This window comes from Varanus komodoensis, unplaced genomic scaffold (genome assembly GCF_004798865.1).
Source record: "Varanus komodoensis strain SLA01 unplaced genomic scaffold, ASM479886v1 scaffold23, whole genome shotgun sequence".
In the NCBI taxonomy this organism is placed as follows: domain Eukaryota; kingdom Metazoa; phylum Chordata; class Lepidosauria; order Squamata; family Varanidae; genus Varanus; species Varanus komodoensis.
The window spans coordinates 9,815,405-9,834,186 of record NW_025335627.1 but is presented as its reverse complement, the minus strand read 5'-3'; the positions used below and the strand labels follow the sequence as shown (position 1 = coordinate 9,834,186).

At 44.2% G+C, this 18,782-nt stretch overlaps 1 protein-coding gene across 4 annotated transcripts in view; it reads right to left on the bottom strand.

Moving 5' to 3' along the window:
• NBEAL1 (neurobeachin like 1) overlaps nucleotides 1-15,964 on the bottom strand; it is a 126,567-nt gene extending 110,603 nt beyond the window's left edge. For 3 of the 4 annotated variants that reach the window (XM_044431782.1, XM_044431777.1, XM_044431779.1), the window contains exons 1-2: nucleotides 15,829-15,964; nucleotides 14,379-14,880 (exon numbers count right to left, since the gene is read on the bottom strand). In XM_044431782.1, the coding sequence (XP_044287717.1) occupies nucleotides 14,379-14,429 (51 nt within the window). In that variant the 5' untranslated portion in view covers nucleotides 14,430-14,880; nucleotides 15,829-15,964. The remainder of the gene's footprint in view (nucleotides 1-14,378; nucleotides 14,881-15,828) is intronic. The other variant, XM_044431778.1, reaches the window with a different exon arrangement.
• Nucleotides 15,965-18,782: the final 2,818 nt, after the last annotated feature.

Sequence of the window (18,782 nt, the reverse complement as noted above, 5' to 3'; positions counted from 1 at the left end):
CACATCCTCTATGATAGTCATTTTGTGGTTCTCACAGAAGTTTCTCAAATCCCCAAGTGTGCCCACAGGGCAGAAAATGGTTGGGGAGCCCAGCTATGCAGCTATCAAAATTGCCCTGCCTGAGGCTACACCTAACCAGCACTGCAAACTTCTTGACAAAAGAAAATCCTTACTGCAGACAACCCATCATGGCTTCCTGGAACTGCCTCACCAGCTTGTCTGCTGTAAACATTTATGATCTGGCACGTAGCTGTTGTTGCACCTGCTATGAAAAAGGGTGCAGCTCAAACCATGCCACTCCACATGTCAAAAGGAGAAGATTTCAGTAAACTATAAAACATCCTAGACCATGGGTCCTCAAACTACGGCCCACGGGCTGCATACAGCCTGCCGGCCCACCTCAGAGCTTTCAGACTCACTCAGAGAAAATGATCTCTGAACAAGTCCAAAAGTTCTGAGCAGGCACAGGTGTTCTTTGAAACTGAGCAGAGAGCCGGCGCACGTGCCTAATTGTAAAAGCTCGATGGTGCATGCGCCAGCTCCCCCCCCCCCCCCCCCATTGCATGCATATACAGTGGTACCTTGGCTCATGAACTTAATCTGTTCCAGGACTCTGGTCATGACCAAACAGGTCATGAGCCAAGTCAAATTTCCCCATAAGGTTCAATGTAAATAAGGTTAATCCATTCAGTATTCTTTTTAATCACAAAAATTTGAAGTGGGTGCGCTGGGGGAGGGGGAGGACAGGCGTGATCGCAGGCGTGCTCGGGGGGAGACGGGCGTGATCACAGGTCTCCCATCTCCCCCTGACCAGTGCACCCACGATCGTCACCCGATGCGCAATTCACAACCTGAGGCAATTTTTTTCAGAAATTTCTGTTTGCGACGCGATTTGGTCGTGAACTGAGGCATTCGTGAGCTGAGGTACCACTGTACAGAGCAGAAATATGGAGTGGGAAACAGAAGAGAAGAGGGCGGAAGAGAGAGAGAGAGAGAGACGACACTAAAAAAGCCTTGATGGTAAGAAAAACATTACTTTTTAAATCCATTTTTAAGTATGTGAGCCACGTCCCTAGTGGCTCAGGAGCCACACCCTTCAATGGGCAAGCCGCTGCCACTGACGAGCGGCTGCCCCCAGGCTCGGCAAGGTGGCTGCAGCTTACCCAGAGAAGGTTCTTCCCCATCTCATCCTGGGCTTCTGCTGCAGCAAACTATTTTTTAATTATATTTAATTATTTAATTAAATTATTTAAATGTGCAGGGTGCATAGGAATTCATTCTTTTTTTTCTCCAAACTATAGCCTGCCCCCACAACAATCTGAGGGACAGTGAACTGGCCCCCTGTTTAAAAAGTTTGAGGACCCCTGTCCTAGCCTAAACATATACAAAATCATAGAACAGTAGAGTTGGAAGGGGGCATGAAGGCAATCAGGTCCAACTCCTGCTGTTGCAGGACACCACGTTACACCATCCCACTCAGATGGCTGCCCAGTTTCTTCTTGAATGTCTCCAGTGTGGGAGAGCCCACCACCTCTCTAAGTAGCTGGCTCCACTGTCGTATTGCTCTGACAGTGAGGAAGCTTTTCCTGATGTTCAGCCTGAGTCTGGGTTATTGCAACTTGAATTGATTATTCCGTGTCCTGCAGTCTGGCATCAGCAAGAAGAGATCTTGTGACAGCCTTTGAGGTACTTATAGAGGGATATCATGCCCCCCACCCAAGTCTTCTCTTTTCAAGGCTGATTCTCACCAGCCACTTAAATGAGGCTCCACCTTAAATGAGGCTCTTGTCTCCCTTGGCACAAACACCTATGAGGTCTCTCTGACCAAGTCTGTGTTAGGGGCCCCCCATCTCCACTGTTCATGGTGCAGCAGCACAAGTAGTGCTGGGCCTACTATATCGTATATTCATGCAGTCCCTTGACCAACAACAGAAAGCCCCTGCACAAACACCCCTGCCATTAATTGGCTCATAAAGCATTATCTGATGATGTGCTTTATCAAATAGCTGTTCTACCACCAGGTTTATGCCTCAGTGGTGGTGCTTATAGGATAATTCACTCCTACTGCCCCACAGAGAAAATGGCAAGATATCTGTCCAGTCAGCATTTTTGTAAGGCGCTACCCCAGGGATAGGGAGCCTGCTTCCCATGTATCTCTGAAGGCCTGCAGGGACCCCATTCATGTCCACCAGTTTCCTCCCCTCTGCAACAGAGGAAGAAGCTCTTAGGGATCATCCCCAAGAGACTGGAGAGAAGTACTTTTCTCAACTTAGCACTGAAAAGGCCTCTCTCTGGCAGTGTTCAGGAGGCAAAAGTGCTGGTCTCTGCAGCTGCTGACTGAAGATAAGAGCTTTCCCCTGTGGGGCAGAGGGGGTTTGTGATGCTACCTGCCCGGTGGAAGGTAGTGTTCTCAGAACAGGGCAGAGGAAGGCAAGCAACTTGGCTTTCCTGCAGCAATCAGTTCTTCTCACAACTACCTTATGCTCCAAAGGACCTGACTGATTTTGAATTCCTCTACGAAGATGAGGCAGCACATCTGAGTGACAAACAATGATCCATCTAGCCACCTCCCAAAGCACTGACCCCCAACAGGCAGCATAACAGCAATCCACGGTCCTGTAGCATCAAACATTCACTCCCTCAGAGAGGTGAAAAGACAGGTGCAGGCAAGGCATCATGGCTCCTTATAACCAAAAGCGAATGAGTGAGCAGGCTTGTGTGGACCAGTGCAGGGAGATCAAGAAGAATGATACAGCCAAAAATTAACTTTCTGGTGTCGGCAGAGAGGTTGTCTCAAGGACTTTAAAGTACAGTTCTGTTTACAGACGCCACATAAGACTGGTTCATGATGAAAGATTCCCAAAGCATTTGCAGCCCTGAAAACATTAAGACCTTGTCCTACCCTTGCGACTCTGCTATTCCACTTGTACAGACTTTTCATTGAACTGAGTTACAGACTCGTGATGAAAGACCAGACTAGTATATAAATATGGCATATAGCTGACTGATCTAAATATAGCAAAGTAAACAGGGGAAGGGGAAAATGATAATATGCTTCACAGTTGTTGGAGCTCAGTTCTATGCTGTATGCCATTTTGATCTCAAATTCTTCAGTAAATCTATAAGGGGCCAGAGGAAATGGCAACATTATTTCTAGCACAACCCTATGCAAATTTAGACTGGAAGAAAAAAAGCCCTACAACTTCTAGCCTTGCAGGCTGCGGTATCTTAAGAGCTGTAGAGCTTTTTTTGGCTAAACTTACATAGGAATGCAGCCTTGGTCTGTACGAAAATCACCAGACATTGTGAAGACTTGTTCTCTGCTTTTCTGAGGTTAAAAGACAGATTTCATAAAGCCTGCTGCTATGTAAGACAAATATTTGTACAGATGTTGCCAACCTTAGAAATCATCATCTAAACCTCAACACCCTGCGTGGAGTGAAGTGGAGTCACACTGGACTCAGGACCTGAGCAATCAAGTTTCTAGTCTCCATTTCGCCATGAAGCTCACTGGTGACTTTGGGCCAGTCATTTACTGTCAGCCTAGCCTATCTCACAGGATTGTTGTTGGAAGCATAAAATGGAGCTATGCAAGCCACCTTGGATTCCTCATAATGAAGAAAAAAGGCAGCAAATAAGTGCAATTCAGTAACAACAGCATATGGAGCCTGAATGCCAATGTACAAGAAGTGGAATCCATTAACACATTGCTATATTTAACAGCTGACCTTGCCTCCTAAAAATATGTTTATTTCTCTGGATGTGAGCGCATCTATTCAGTTCCCGTGATTCTTAGAAGTCAGGGAGTGTGCAAACTTCTTCCACTTGACTGCGCTACAGATTGGGAGAATTAGGGTTCCATCCACAACACAGTTGATAGCAGGTATGGAGTAACAGCAGCACTGGGACCACATAGAAAAGCTTTCCCCAACCAGATGCATTTGACCACAACTCCTATCAACCACTGTCTGTTACTATGGGCTGCATCCAACAAAACTGGAGGAATGATATAGCTCCTTGCATTTTCTTTTTTTCACACTTGCTTTGCAGTGGAAGAACCACACCATGAGGATAGAAACACCACAAGGTCATAACCCAAAATATACGCATCTGATAAGGTCACCTAATAGGCCTCTTGTGGGTTAAGATCTCTCTAGCAATGGAAACACGGACATGATCAGGACTGCAGCATGTGGGCTACTGGAAGATTCATTCTTCAGTATTGACTAACACTTGCTGAACAAAGTCCGTTCATTCTCCAAGTTCTTTGCTTGGGCACAAACTAGATGTTTAACAAAGGTTTCAAACTGTGCAACTTTTCTCATTAAAACAACTATTGCTGCATGTCTATGCATGCCAGAAAGATGTTCAATTGCTGTTCGGTAAGTGTTGCTCCCCCTTCATGGATCACTGCCTTGTCATGGTGAAGGGGCTTGCATAGCTGAATGAAGCTATGAGCTGTGCCGTACAGGGGCACCCAAGATGGACAGGTCATAGCTGAGAGCTCTGACAAAACGTGATCCACTGGAGAAGGAAATGGCAACCCACTCCAGTACCCTTGCCATGAAAATCCCATGGACAGTACCAAAAGGCAAAAAGATATGACACCGGAAGATGAGCCCCTCAGGTTGGAAGGTGTCCAATATGCTACTGGGGAAGAGCAGAGGGCTAGTACTAGTAGCGCCAGAAAGAATGAAGCAACTGGGTCAAAGCTGAAAGGACGGTCAGTTGTGGATGTATCTGGTGGTCAAAGGAAAGTCTGATGCTGTAAAGAACTATACTGCATAGGAACCTGGAATGTAAGATCCATGAATCAAGGCAAGCTGGATGTGGTCAAACAAGAGATGACAAGAATGAGCACTGACATCTTACGAATCAGTGAACTAAAATGGGCAGGAATGGGTGAATTTAATTCAGATGACCATCAGGTATACTACTGTGGGCAAGAATCCCTCAGAAGAAATGGAGTAGCCTTCATAGTCAATAAAAGAGTAGGAAAAGCAGTACTGGGATACAATCTCCAAAATGACAGAATGATCTCAGTTTGAATCCAAGGCAAACCATTCCATATCACGGTAGTCCCTATGTCCCAACCATTGATGCTGAAGAGGATGAAGTTGACCAGTTCTATGAAGGCCAACAACACCTTCTAGAAATAACACCAAAAATGATGTCCTTATCATCATGGGGGATGGGAATGCTAAAGTAGGAAGCCAAAAGTTAACTGGAAAAACAGGCAAGTTTGGCTTTGGGGTACAAAATGAAGCACAGCAAAGCCTGGCATAATTTTGTCAAGAGAACACACTGGTCATAGCAAACACTCTTTTCCAACAACCCAAGAGACGACTCTACTCATGGACATCACCAGGTGGTCAACACAGAAATCAGATTGACTATGTGCTCTGCAGCCAAAGAAGGAGAAGCTCTATACAGTCAGTAAAAACTATACCAGGAGCTGACTGTGCCTCAGATCATGAGCTTGTCACAAAATTTAGGCTTAAATTGAAGAAAGTAGGGGAAAGCACTAGGCCACTCAGGTATGACCTAAATCATATTCCTGATGAATACACAGTAGAGTTGACAAATAGATTTAAGGAATTAGATCTGATAGACAGAGTGTCTGAAAAACTATGGACGGAGGTTCGCAACATTGTACAAGAGTTAGCAACTAAAACCATCCCAAAGAAAAAGAAATGCAAGAAAGCAAAATGGCTGTCTGAGGAAGCTTTACAAATAGCTGAGGAAACAAGGGAAGCGAAAAGCAAGGGGGAAAGACAAAGATACACCCAATTGACTGCAGAAATCCGGAGAAAAGCTAGAAGAGATAAGAATGCCTTCTTAAATGAACAGTGCAAAGACATAGAAGAAAACAATAGAATAGGGAGGACCAGAGATGTCTTCCAGAAAATTGGAGCTATGAAAGGAACGTTTCATGAAAAGATGGGCATGATAAAGGACCAAAATGGCAGGGACCTAACAGAGGCAGAAGAGATTAAGAAGAGCTGGCAAGATTACACAGAAGAACTATACAAGAAAGAGCTTAACATCCCTGAAACCATGATGGGGTGGTTGCTGACCTCAAGCCAGACATCCTGGAATGTGAAGTCAAATGGGCCTTAGGAAGTCTGAGTAACAACAAAGCTAGTGGAGGAGACATTATTCCAGCTCAGCTATTCAAAATCCTGAAAGACGGTGCAGTTAAAGTGCTACACTCAATATGCCAGCAAATTTGGAAAACGCAACAGCGGCCACAGGATTGGAAAAGGTCAGTTTATGTTCCAATTCCAAAGAAGGGCAATGCCAAGGAATGTTCGAACTACCGCATCCATTTCACATGCTAGCAAAGTTATGCTCAAAATCCTACAAGCTAGGCACCAGCAGCATGTGAACCGAGAACTACCAGAAGTACAGGCAGGATTTCGAAGAGGGAGAGGAACTAGAGATCAAATTGCCAACATATGCTAGAACATGGAGAAAGCTAGAAAGTTCCAGAAAAACATCTACTTCTGCTTCATTGACTATGCTAAAGCTTTTGATTGTGTGGATCACAACAAATTGTGGCAAGTTCTTAAAGAGATGGGAGTACCAGACCATCTTATCTGTTCCCTGAGAAACCTATATGCGGGTCAAGAAGCAACAGTGAGAACTGGATATGGAACCAATGATTGGTTCAAAATTGAGAAACGAGTTCGGCAAGGCTGTATACTGTCACCCTGCCTATTTAACTTATATGCAGAGCACATCATGCAAAAGGCAGGGCTAGATGTATCACAAGTTGAATCAAGAGTGCCAGGAGAAATATCAACTACCTTAGATATGCAGATGATACCACTCTAATGGCAGAAAGTGAAGAGGAACTAAAGAGCCTCTAGATGCGGGTGAAAGAGGAGAGTGCAAAAGTTGGCATGAAACTCAACATAAAGAAAACTAAGATCATGGCATCTGGTCCTATCACTTCTGGGCAAATGGATGGGGAAGAAATGGAGGTAGTGACAGATTTTATTTTCTTGGGCTCCAAGATCACCACAGATGGTTACTGCAGCCAACAAATCAAAAGACACTTGGTCCTTGGGAGAAAGATATAGCAAATCTAGACAGCATACTAAAAAGCAGAGACATCAGCCTACCAACGAAAGTGCATATAGTCAAGGCTATGGTTTTCCCAGTAGCAAATGTATGTCTGTGAAAGCTGGACCATAAGGAAGGCTGAGTGTCAAAGAATTGAGGCCTTTGAATTGTGGTGCTGGAGGAGACTCCTGACTCCTGCGAGTCCCTTAGACTGCAAGGTGGTCAAACCAGTCAGTTCTAGAGGAGATCAACCCCGACTGCTCTTTAGAAGGCCAGATCCTGAAGAGGAAACTCAAATACTTTGGCCACCTAATGAGAAGGAAGGACTCCCTGAAGAAGAGCCTGGTGCTGGGAACAATTAACGACAAAAGAAAAAGGGGACAGCAGAGGATGAGGTGGCTAGATGGAGTCACTGAAGTAGTCGGCGTGAGCTTAAGTGAACTCTGGGGGATGGTGGAAGACAGGAAAGCCTGGAGGAATGTTGTCTGTGGGGTTGTGATGGGTCAGATGCGACTTCACGACTAGCAACAACAACAAAAGTGTTACTAATTACTGAAATATCAATCTTCAAAAAACTGAGCTAAAGAGAAGGGTCCAATTGTATACAAGGCCTTCTCATGTCCTGCTCCTATAAGGACCCAAAAAACAGCCTTCTTGCAAGGGAAGGCCCTTCTCTTGGAACTGCCATCTTCTGAGAAATGTGTGGTAGGGACATGGGAGTGGTGATGCCCTAGCTCCCTGCTGAGGGGAGCAAAGCAGGTTCCCTCTCTGTTGCCTGCGTCCAAACACAGACAAATACATTCATATTCCAGGAAGCCTTTGGCACAGAAGCAGGTCTCTGCGGCTGAGCTTTTTTATCCTGTAATATTTTAACTGCTGTTTTCATCAAATTAGTATCTCTGTTCGATTAGAAGCAGCCTTGAAGGCCATTTTCCTGGCAGAAATCTGGAATACAAATCAAATTAAAATCTTTCAGAAGGATGCTTCCACCAAATGTCTTCAAAAAGAGTACAGCGAATGACTTAAATTTTGCTACAGGTTTCTTCCTAGAAGCCAGTCTGTAATATTAGGAGCCATGATTATTCCATCACCACAGCTCTGAGCCTTGCTGCACTGGCGATGTTTGGATGAAGGAACCAGATGAAACAGTCAGATCGCACGGGAAGCAGAGTTGTCCGGCAGCACCACTAGTCCCCAGGTGTGGACATCCTGGCCATACCTGTTGCTGCCATATGCTACCATGCTGCACAGCGACCTAGGAAATGAGCTATACTGTTGGAAGCATCACATGGCACAGTTGTGTAAATACTGTACAACTTCAAGTACAGATCCTTGGGTACTTCATTAAAAAACAAAACAGCCTGGCAAAGGACAGCTAGCAAATCAAGAACAAAAGGCCTACCCTGCATTTCTCCTCTACACATTGGTTGCCTAATGGCAGGAAATTTTCCTGAGTAGAATGATCATAACTGTCTACGTTTTGAAGAGCAAGGAGAGCTATGTATCATATATATTTTGTGCGCTAAAACTTTGCAGTTTCTAGCTCCAAATGGTGAGCAAAATTAAGGCAATAGACATTTTCTATGTAACCTCCTCCTCACTGTCTTAAAGAAGTATTGTTGCCTTCAAACCACAAAGTGGTGTGACCAAAAAAAGAAACTGGGCAGACATAGAAGCATAGGACAGAAAAGAGAAAAGAAAAGCAACTCTGGCAGAGGGGAAAACTCCATCTGGGCAGAACCAGGTTTGTTATACTGGGGCAAAATTGTCCCCATCACTTATAGCAGCTTTGTGCAAGTGGGTGTGAACAGGTGGTCTTCAGCACTTCACACTTGCGACTTACAGGAGGGATCCGGGGGTGGCTAATCTTTGGCCAAAGTGATCTTGTTAACAGCCAACGCGCCTAAATGGAATCTGAACTGACAACAATTTCACATGACAGCCGCCTATATTGTTATTACCCACTTCCATGATGACAGAATTGTGCCACCAAGATGGCAGAATATTAAAGACTCTGTAATGTGGGCAGCATATCTGCTTCATGCATGTCTGTGCTTGGAAAAAGGAGGAGCTACCTAATTCAGAGTCTGACCTTTGCTCCAACTATGCCTGCCGGTAACAGCCGGTAGCAGCTCTGCAGGGTTTCAGAAAAGCTTATTTCCTCGTTCTGTCTGAAGGTGCCAGAACTTGCAGCAAGGACTTTCTGCATGCGCTTTACCCAATGTGCCCCCTACACTTTTTCAAAGGAATAGCTAAAATATAAAGGACTCCCTCAAAAAAAATCTAGCTCATTTGCCTTCCTTCGTATACACTTGAATGGTATGATCAATTGCAGATTTACTGTGGGTTATCCTTCACACAGTTTGGATCTATGATTTTTGTGGACAGATAAGCACTATTCGTACACGGCACCCTGCGTGCGGACATGCGGCAGGGAGGGAAAGCAAATGAGAGGTCCTCCCTTATATGCGAAGCCAGTCAGATATCTGATCAGGACTGATTTTGCCTAGCAAAATTAGCACCATCTCCCATGCACAGAGTTTCTTCATCTAGACATGATGAGATGCTACCAAATGGTATCTTGCCACACAGACTGTACAAAGAGCCAACAAGAGCAATGTATGGCATCTGAATATTTTCAAGTCTTCTTCTTGACCAGAACACAGGCCAAGCCAATCAGTATTTGCAACTCGCCCAACTCTTTTCACCTTCAGTAGCCAAAAGATTCCTCTTATCTTTAGCAGCAAAGGGAGCCTTTGTCAGCAGTCAGGAGCACTTCTGCCAGATTTTGAACAAGACTCTCCCCACACCTTATGCTTCTTCTACGTAAGGCATTTTACTTGATGGATCAAGCTTTCCCACTGCAACCATTTCAACAGGAAAGAGGTACAGTAAAAACAGCCAAACCAGACATCTGAAAAAATGCCCCAACGAGGCACACATGCTTCATGCATTACGCAGTCCTTAATTCCGTATCAAAACAGAAAGCTCACATATTTTAATTCCACATACAGATCCAAAAACAGAGGTCATGCTCCAGTTCAAGACTTACTTATTTCAATGGAAGAGACAGGCACCTGCTGAAAAAGCCTCCCTCCCAACTGGCCCTGAAATCACTCTGCTTTCCTGTATCATACCCAAGGCTTGTCACCAGCAGACTATTTTAGGGGATTTTCAAATCTATGCAGGTACTAGGACCAAGGCTGTCTTTAGCTTCAGTAGCTGTTCTTTTTAACTTGGTTCTGCAATGTTTCATTGAGTTGGAACCAGACTTACTCATCCATAAAGTAAATCCACTGAAAATAATAGGGCTTAAGAGTTAGTCACATCAGACTTAAATCCCATTTATTTCAATGGGATTTCCTCTAAGTCTGAGTAAGTCTGGATCTAACCCACAGTGTTTTTCAAGTGGAATTCTTTAAACAGTCAGAAAGTATTTGCAATACAATCTGAGTAAGTATTTTCACACTTTTCTTGGTTGGTTTATTCAATTTATATGCTGCCCCACTAGCCATAAGCTCTTTGGGTGGCTTACATCATTAAAATCCATTACAGCATAAACAGTACAAAACACTTCGAACAATCCACAGTCAAAACCAATAACAATAAAATCATAAAAACTATCAAGATCTGATAAAACCAAGATAAACAAAATTTTACACACACACACACAAAAAGTAAAACCGCCATTAAAATTAATCATCTCAAAATCTAGCATTAAAACAACTTGCAGCACACTGACATAAAAATAAGATTAAAACATCAATGAAATGTTGATGTTGCTCAATCCCCTTTAGCAAGACTGTACTGTCTGAGGTAAATGCCAGAGAAATGCACCATAGACATACTGATCCATTAAAATTAATAAATTTAATCTATGCATTAATCTATCTTTGTAACTATATTTTGTTTTAAATGTCAATTTTAAAAGATATGCAGTTTCACATAGATGGGCCATTTCTACTAGGTTTCAAAGACACATCCCGAACAGTCATCTTTGCAGCCATTCCAAGATGGTCATTTGAATTTGAGTCACCCAGCTCATAAATAGGGCAGCTGAGAAACAAAATAGTACTGAGAGAGAGCTACATATGGATCAAGGGCCATGCAAGTGCTGCAATTTGCCCTCCAAACATAAGCCACTTCAAAACTGCCATAAATCACTTGTAGATTAAAATTCTTAGAGATGCGGTTTTTGCCTGATGGGCTTTTAAACTTAAAAGCTTCTGTGTTCTCACCAACAGATGCTATTCCAATTTAAAAATAAAAGTTATCTTAACCTACTTTCCTGAGATGTAATTTATGACTACTGCATTTTTATTGGTTTTCAAAATGTGATTAGGGCCTATTTCATTAACTAAGTTTTTTTGAAATATTTCAGCCAGATTTTATATATAACAGAATTTGTGATGATTCTTCAATGTTAAATATGAAGGCTGCAGCTCTAAAACACACTTATTTGAAGGCAAGGACCCATTAAACACAGCAGGATTTACTTTTACGTGAAGTTATAGAGGACTGTATCATAAGAACGCCTTCTTCAATTACAGCTCACATGAACAGAAGTATCTGTACACATCTCCACTCACCACCTTGGGTGTGCAGAATTCCCAACATTCCCAGCCAACATGGACAATGATCAGGGGAAAGAGAAGTTGTACTCTGGCCTTATGAGGTTCCCAAGGTTGGGAACCACTGTAAAAACTTCCTGCAGAAGCTCTCAACCTAGCCCCCACAGATGGAACCGAATGGCAACATTATTGAGGATTTTTGTCAATTCAATGGTTATTTGCAGATATAACACGCGTTTTAAGTGGGCATGCGTTCATGCAGCATACTGAATGGGAAGAAGAGAGATAAAGCAGACAGTGTGAGTGCACTGAGTTGTATCTAATGTAAGCTGTATTCATTTCAAGGGGTCTACTCTTAGTAGGGTTAACACTGGATATGAACCACAGTGACCAAACTGGGTTTTCAGCATTCAGTGCACCATCTCTTACATCTCCCCTATACATCTGCCTTGCATTGATTGGATTTGGGCAACATGTCACAGGCTCTTATGGATTACTGAGCCCATAAGAAGCAGCATCAGTACAAGGCTGCACAAGCAACTCCTGCTTGGAGGTTGTCATGTCATGTGAATCCAGCAAGCATGGGTTATGCAAAGGCCAACTAACCTCGCATTACCCTAAAACAATCATGAGTTATGCAAAGGTTGTCTGACCCTCACATCCCCATGCTTACTGTGTTTGCAGAACACAACAAGCTCCAAGCAGGGCTTACATATTCCAAACAGCAACACAAACCACAGCCTTGTTATGCATCCTGCCCCATGGAAACAGCCCCACTGAATGAGATGGGAGTGGTGTCAGTCCTCTGCTGCCCACTGTCCATCCTTGGGAGGACTGTAGCGTAGTGGCTGAACACGTGCTTTGTGTGCAGAAGGTCCAAAACTGAATCCCCCATAGCATCTCCAGGTAGGACTGTGGAAAAACCTGCTTGAAACCCTGGTGAGCTGCTGCCAGACAGTATCCAACAATACTGGGCTGAATGGACCTAACAGTCTGACACATGATAGAGCAGCTTCCTATATTCCCATCACACCATCCATCAATTAGGCACTGTGTTACCATGTTCAGGTCCCTGCCAACTTTTCCAGACATTGTCTTCCGAAAGGTTATCTGCTAGCTGCCCCCTCCCATCTCCCACTTACAGAAAGGAACTTTCCTATTAGAAAATCACTACAGCTGCAAAATGTACTTCCCTACCAATCAATAAGTCCCACTGAAATAACAATAACTTACTTCTAAGTAGACATGCTTGAAATCTAACATTCAGTTAGTCTTGCTTGTAAATAAGACTAATTGAATTCAATGGAATTTACTTCAACAACATGCATAAGGTTGCACTGTAAAAGATCGAATAAAGTTAGCATGGTGAGCCAGAAAAAGTACAGAGTTGCTGCTAACTTAATGAATGTTAAGTGACACTTCAAAATCTCCATGTGAGCATTCATGCTTTTTTAACATTAGACTGTCAAATATCTGCTAACCAAGAGAAGAAAGCCTTGATTAACACATTCATAATGAGCTTCTAAGGCAAACAATAGAGCTTTTGTAAATTTAAAACCTTGCTAGCTTAAGCACCAAGCCTAAGAAAAATTCCACAGCAGTTCATATAGCTTAAAGGAAAATTTTTGCATATTCTTCTTTGCAGCAAAGTAATGAACACACAAATAAAAAATGCCCAGCACTGAAGAATCAGTAGTGCCTACAACAGCAACAGACATCAAGAGGGAAAGAAATACATATAAGGGAGGGCTGTTTAGACAACAGGGTCAGCTGAAGCTCAGCACTGATAATGCAAAATGCACCTCGGTCGCATCACAGCTTGTTTAAGCTATAGCGGCTTGTTTTCACCATGTAAACTGGCCCGTTGCCTTTTCAACCTAGACTACCTTCTAGGATCCATCAAGTTTACACAAGCCTATGAGATATTTCAAAGATAAGTCTAGGCTTCCAATGAGTTCAGACAAGAACGTGCTCTCCACCTCTGCTCCATGGCAAGCTAGCAATCGATTGTGCGTGTTTATCATATTCAAGTTTTAGGATACACTTGAAAACAATCTGTGTGGACATGGTAAATGCGTGAAACAGAACTTAATTAACAAAACAATGGAAGATAGCTCTAACAAGAACATCTAGTATTTGGGCCAACCATACCAGTATAATTATGAACTATATCCTAAACTGCCTATATACAAGCATCTACCACTAACAAAGAAGACTCTGACCGCTCCTAAAACAACCAGACATGAGCAGAAGGGAGTTCTGTTGAGCTGTCCTATTCCAAAAACAACCATTTCCAATCATTTCAGGTGTGCGCTAAGAAGCACAATTACCATTATTATCACATTACATTATCTTGCCTTTTTTTCTCCTTGTGAGGAACCCAAGGAGGCTTATAAAGCCCCATTTTATCCTCACAACCACCACCTTGTGAGGTAGGCTGGACCAAGAATCCATGACTGATCCAAAGTCACCCCATGTGCTCTATGGCTGAGCAGGGACTACAACCCAGATCTCCCAGCTCCCCAGCTGAGCCTTCTAGCCACCACATCAGCTCTCACCACACTAGGAAAGCACAAGTTCCTTAACTGCTAGTAGTGGGCTGTGATGATGCAACAGAACTAGCAGAGATGCAGCAGCAATATTCGATACTGTCCTATAATTAATTCCCCCCAAAAGGAGATATTTACTGCCCACAAAGCAATGCAAGCTAATGCACACCCAGCATTTTAAAAAACTTACCTTATTACAATAAAGCATCCAAAGTTCATACAGCCTCTCTCTGGAAGCCATTCTTCACTCTGTCTTCTGTGACTGTAGTGTACCATATGCTCAAGATCCTACCATGCTCACTTTCAGTTCAAATGGTTGCCTTTAATTTCTGGATTCAATCAAGGAGAAAGAAAGGGAGCCTCTTTTAATTGTGCTGCACAGTTCAAATGTCTGCCCTCTCCTTTTCAGCAATGGTACTTCAAGAATTAATCTCCAAAATGAAATTAAGCTGCTAGGAAAATGAAGGATAAGTGAGGATGCAAGAAAGGGAAGTCTATAACTCCATATTGTAAGAACTGCAGACGATTCCAGGAAGTGCTTTTTGTTTGACTGGCATAACCTCAATAAAATGCCATTTGACTCCAAGCCTTTATCTTCCTCTTTGTGACCAACTGAACAGTACGCAACCGTTGGCAAGAGTGGGAAATGTCTTTTCAATGTACCCAAAACATAATCAAAGTTGAGGGATCACCTGTCAAAAGAAATATTTTTAACAAATAAATGCACCTTTGGAAATGCACCGAATTTCAACCATTCAAGTTGTTAATAGACGGCATTTTTATGAGCTGAGGGGTTTGTCGGCTTGCTTTGTTTCCCAAAGAACGTGCAAAGGTTAGAATAAAGCACATCTTTCCGCAAAAACTCTTCTCCAAACCAGCTGCTCTCAGAAGATTTCTACATTCTCTGCAAGGTGCCCAACCGAGTGCCATGTTTTTCTCAAGCATAAAATAAACTTAAGCGGAACGTTCCCGTGCCGTTGGCAGTGATGAAGATAGGAACACCGAGGGATTTAAACCCCGAGGGCGGGGGAGGAGCGGGCACGGCTCTTACCAAAAGGAGCCCACTGGAGAAGAAGGGCACGCACTCGCTTGCTTCCTCGAGCAAAAATCCCCATTTGCCACTTCTCCAGTCCAGCTTCCACGGGCTTCCCTCCCTGAGTGCTCCCCCCGCACCACCTCGCCATTTTTTAACAAAAAGTCTTTCCTCAACTCAGCCACCCCCAAGCACAACTGCCTTTTTTCCTTTGCTCCTGCAAAGTTCTATTATTATTATTATTATTTTCTCCCAGAAATTCTCCTCCTCCTCCTCCTGCCGCCTTTCCCATCCCGATGCCCAGCCTCCCTCCTCATCCCGCCAGATCCCACCCCGCCTCCCAGCTCCTGCCAAGCACAGCTACCATATCCCCGCTCCGCTCCCGGCGCCGCTATCAACCGAAGCGAGGGGAACGCGCGGCTCGCCTCTTCCCGCTTCCCTGCGGTCCATTTCCTTGTCCCCTCCCCGCCGCCCGGTCCCAGTTCCATGCACGGTTCTTCGCTGCTACGGCGGCGGCTCCTGCCCCCGCCGCCCACATCCCCGCATCCTCCCCGCTGCTCCTCCGGCCTCGTCCAGCTGCCCCAGCAGGGCCCCCCGGGCCACTCACCGGCGCGCACCCGCGGAGACCCTCCCCCGCGAGCGGAGAGGCACCTTCGCCTGCCCCGGCCAGGTTCAGCCCAGCGCGGCGGCGGCGGCGGCGGCAGCGCCCGGGACTGGGATGTTAGCAAATGGGAAGCCACATCGCCCGCTGCGCCGCCCCGCCCACATTCCAGCGCAGCCTCCTTCGCCGCGGCCGCCCCCATCATCATCGCGGCCGCCAGTTCCCTCTGTTGGGGCACGTACGGATGACATCTCTGAGGAACGCAGGAGCCATCTTGACTCAGGGCAAGGCTCCCCTCCCTTCTTTACTTCTGGGAACGACTGAGAAAAAAAAATCTTTATCACCCAGAATCCGGCAGGGCGCATGAGAGATACTGGAAGTTATAAGGTGATTTTTTTCCTCTCTAAATCTACCTAGGATTGCGCAATTAGAATGTTTCGCCTTAGATAGCAGAATAAATAAATAAGCCACAGCCCCCTCCCCAAACCTGACAGTCTCCAGTTTATTTATTTATTATATGCATAGCCTGCCTTTTTTCCTTCCAAGAAACTCAAGGCAGCTTGCATAATTCTCCCCCATCTTATCCCCACAGCTACAACCCTGTGAGGTAGACTGGGCTGTGACTGGCCCAAAGTCACCCAGTTTGCTCCATGGCTGAATGGGGACTAGAACCCAAATCCTTTGAGTTCCAGGATCCAGAGAATGCTAGGAGTTGTATGTGCATACATCCAGGAGATACTGAATACAGAAGATACAGAAGACTGAGGAAGACAGTCCTGACATTATTAGTGTCTGAACTGCCATGCCAAGCTATCATGGTCCAGGAAAGACTGCCGCTGGTAAAAGGCTCTGCTTACCACCAAGGTCACCTGATCCACCAGTTACAAAGGTGCAATTTGGGGCAGCCTCAAACTGCATACCTGTTCCTACAGACACAGTGCAATCTCATCCACTTAAGATGGTCACTTGTGAACCCAAAAAACAAGAAAAGAGGACAGTGAGTTGCATAAAATTTGCATATATTATTTTATATAGACAGATACAAAATTAAAAATAATTATTACAATTGAAATAGAAATGTACATTTCAGCATAGTGTGGATAGCAGTGTCCAGGTGATCTGTGCCCTTTATCCAGTCACTGTTGATGGATTACTTCAAGGCCCAGCTCTGTGTTCTGATGGTGCTTTATCTTTATAATAGCCTTGAACTGGACAGCATTTTAAGTAGAGGATGCATTTGAGACAAAGGACAGTCTTCTGGCAGCCCTTGACATGAGGACTTTTAAAGAGGAAAACTGTACATCTTCTACCCAAGAAAGGCTGCAGACTTTTTTTCCAGACTCATGATCCATCTACCACAGTGCCTCCATCTTGCCAGGAGTCAAACTTAGTTTATTGGCCCTCATTCAGGCTTCCACTGCTTGCAAGCAGAAGTCCAGAAGTTATGGAGAAATGGAGCTAGGCATCATCCACATACTGATGCCCCCTTGCTCCAGCGCCCAGGATGACAGCTTCCAATGGCTTCATAGAGATGTTAAACAGCATCAAGGACAAAGTGGTACCCTGCAGCACCCACAGACCAAGTACTTTGGGGCCAAAACATGCTTCCCTAGCATCACTCTCTGAGACTGATCCTGTAGATCAGAGCCTCATGAAGCTATTCCACCTGTGCCTCCTTATCAGACTTGGCATTGTAAGACAAAAGATGGAAGCAGTGACAGAAAAACATGGGAGGGCTATGAGCAGAAGATGACATCTGAACACCCCATGTCATTCCATGAATCAGTCAGGGAAAGGGTGCCATTTAGCCTTCCTCGGAAAGCAAACCTATTGCCCAGCATGACAGAAGTCATTAAGGTTTTTTTTTACAGGTTTACTTCTGAAAGACTTGCCCTTTTCTTAACTGTACTTTGTCAGCTGGAGATAAGGTATTAGGGCAAAGTGATGCTTTTTTTGAGAACCATTGTGGCGTTATGTTACAATTAACTGCAGCTTTTAGTACTTCAACTGCAGCTATCCTCTGTTGAAACTTTTAATCAGAACACAGTGTAAGCAAATTTAAATGAATTGTTGCATCCACAGTTTAATACCTGGGGGAAAAGAAGGGATCATATCGTTGAGTCCATGGTTTAGTCATCTGCAAATTAAATCAATGGTTAATGGTTTGCTGCTAAGCAGGCAGATACAGACAGGGCAAACAACTGTACCGAAAATCTGCTGATGCTATAAACTTGTAAAAATGACAGATTGCAACACTTTTGTGTAACTCAACACTGGGTACCACTTCTTACCTCACCCCTCCATCTGCCAGAATTATTGTCTTGTTCATACAGGGTTATTCTCCTAAGACAGGAAGCTGGAGACCTCTGGGTCAAATGGGGTCATGACAGATAGTACTAGCCGGCCCTCCTGTCTGATCAACCCTGAGTGATGTGACATAGAGGGATAGCTATGGAAATAGGACATGCGAGCGGACAATTTACAGGCAGATGGGATATTAGATCTCCTGTTCTGCTCCAATTCACTAATTTCCATCTGGGCTTCCTTAAACTAGTTGCTGCCCAGGATTATAGAAAAGATGTCATTCCTTTTTGCTTCCTCCTTTGCACAGATGCATAGTGCACAGCAATAGCCATTACACTAGGCAGGGACATCTAGTGGAAAAGCAGTGGAGTACTAAAAAAAAACCAACCTGAAATTTGTTTATTTTTAAAAGAAGGCCATACTAATGCTTTGATTACCTCATCACTCACATGTGATACAGTCCTCAATTAAAATATTTCAGCTGCCCCAGGCTTAGTTTCCCTTTAAAATTTTCAAGTTCAAAAGGTGGCTGTGTAAGTAATTCAAATGTCACAAACAATGGATGATTGTTTCTGGATGATAAATACGCAGTGCAAATGCACCCAAAAGAAACAAATTACATGGGCCTTCCATTTTCTTGATGGTAGCATAACTGA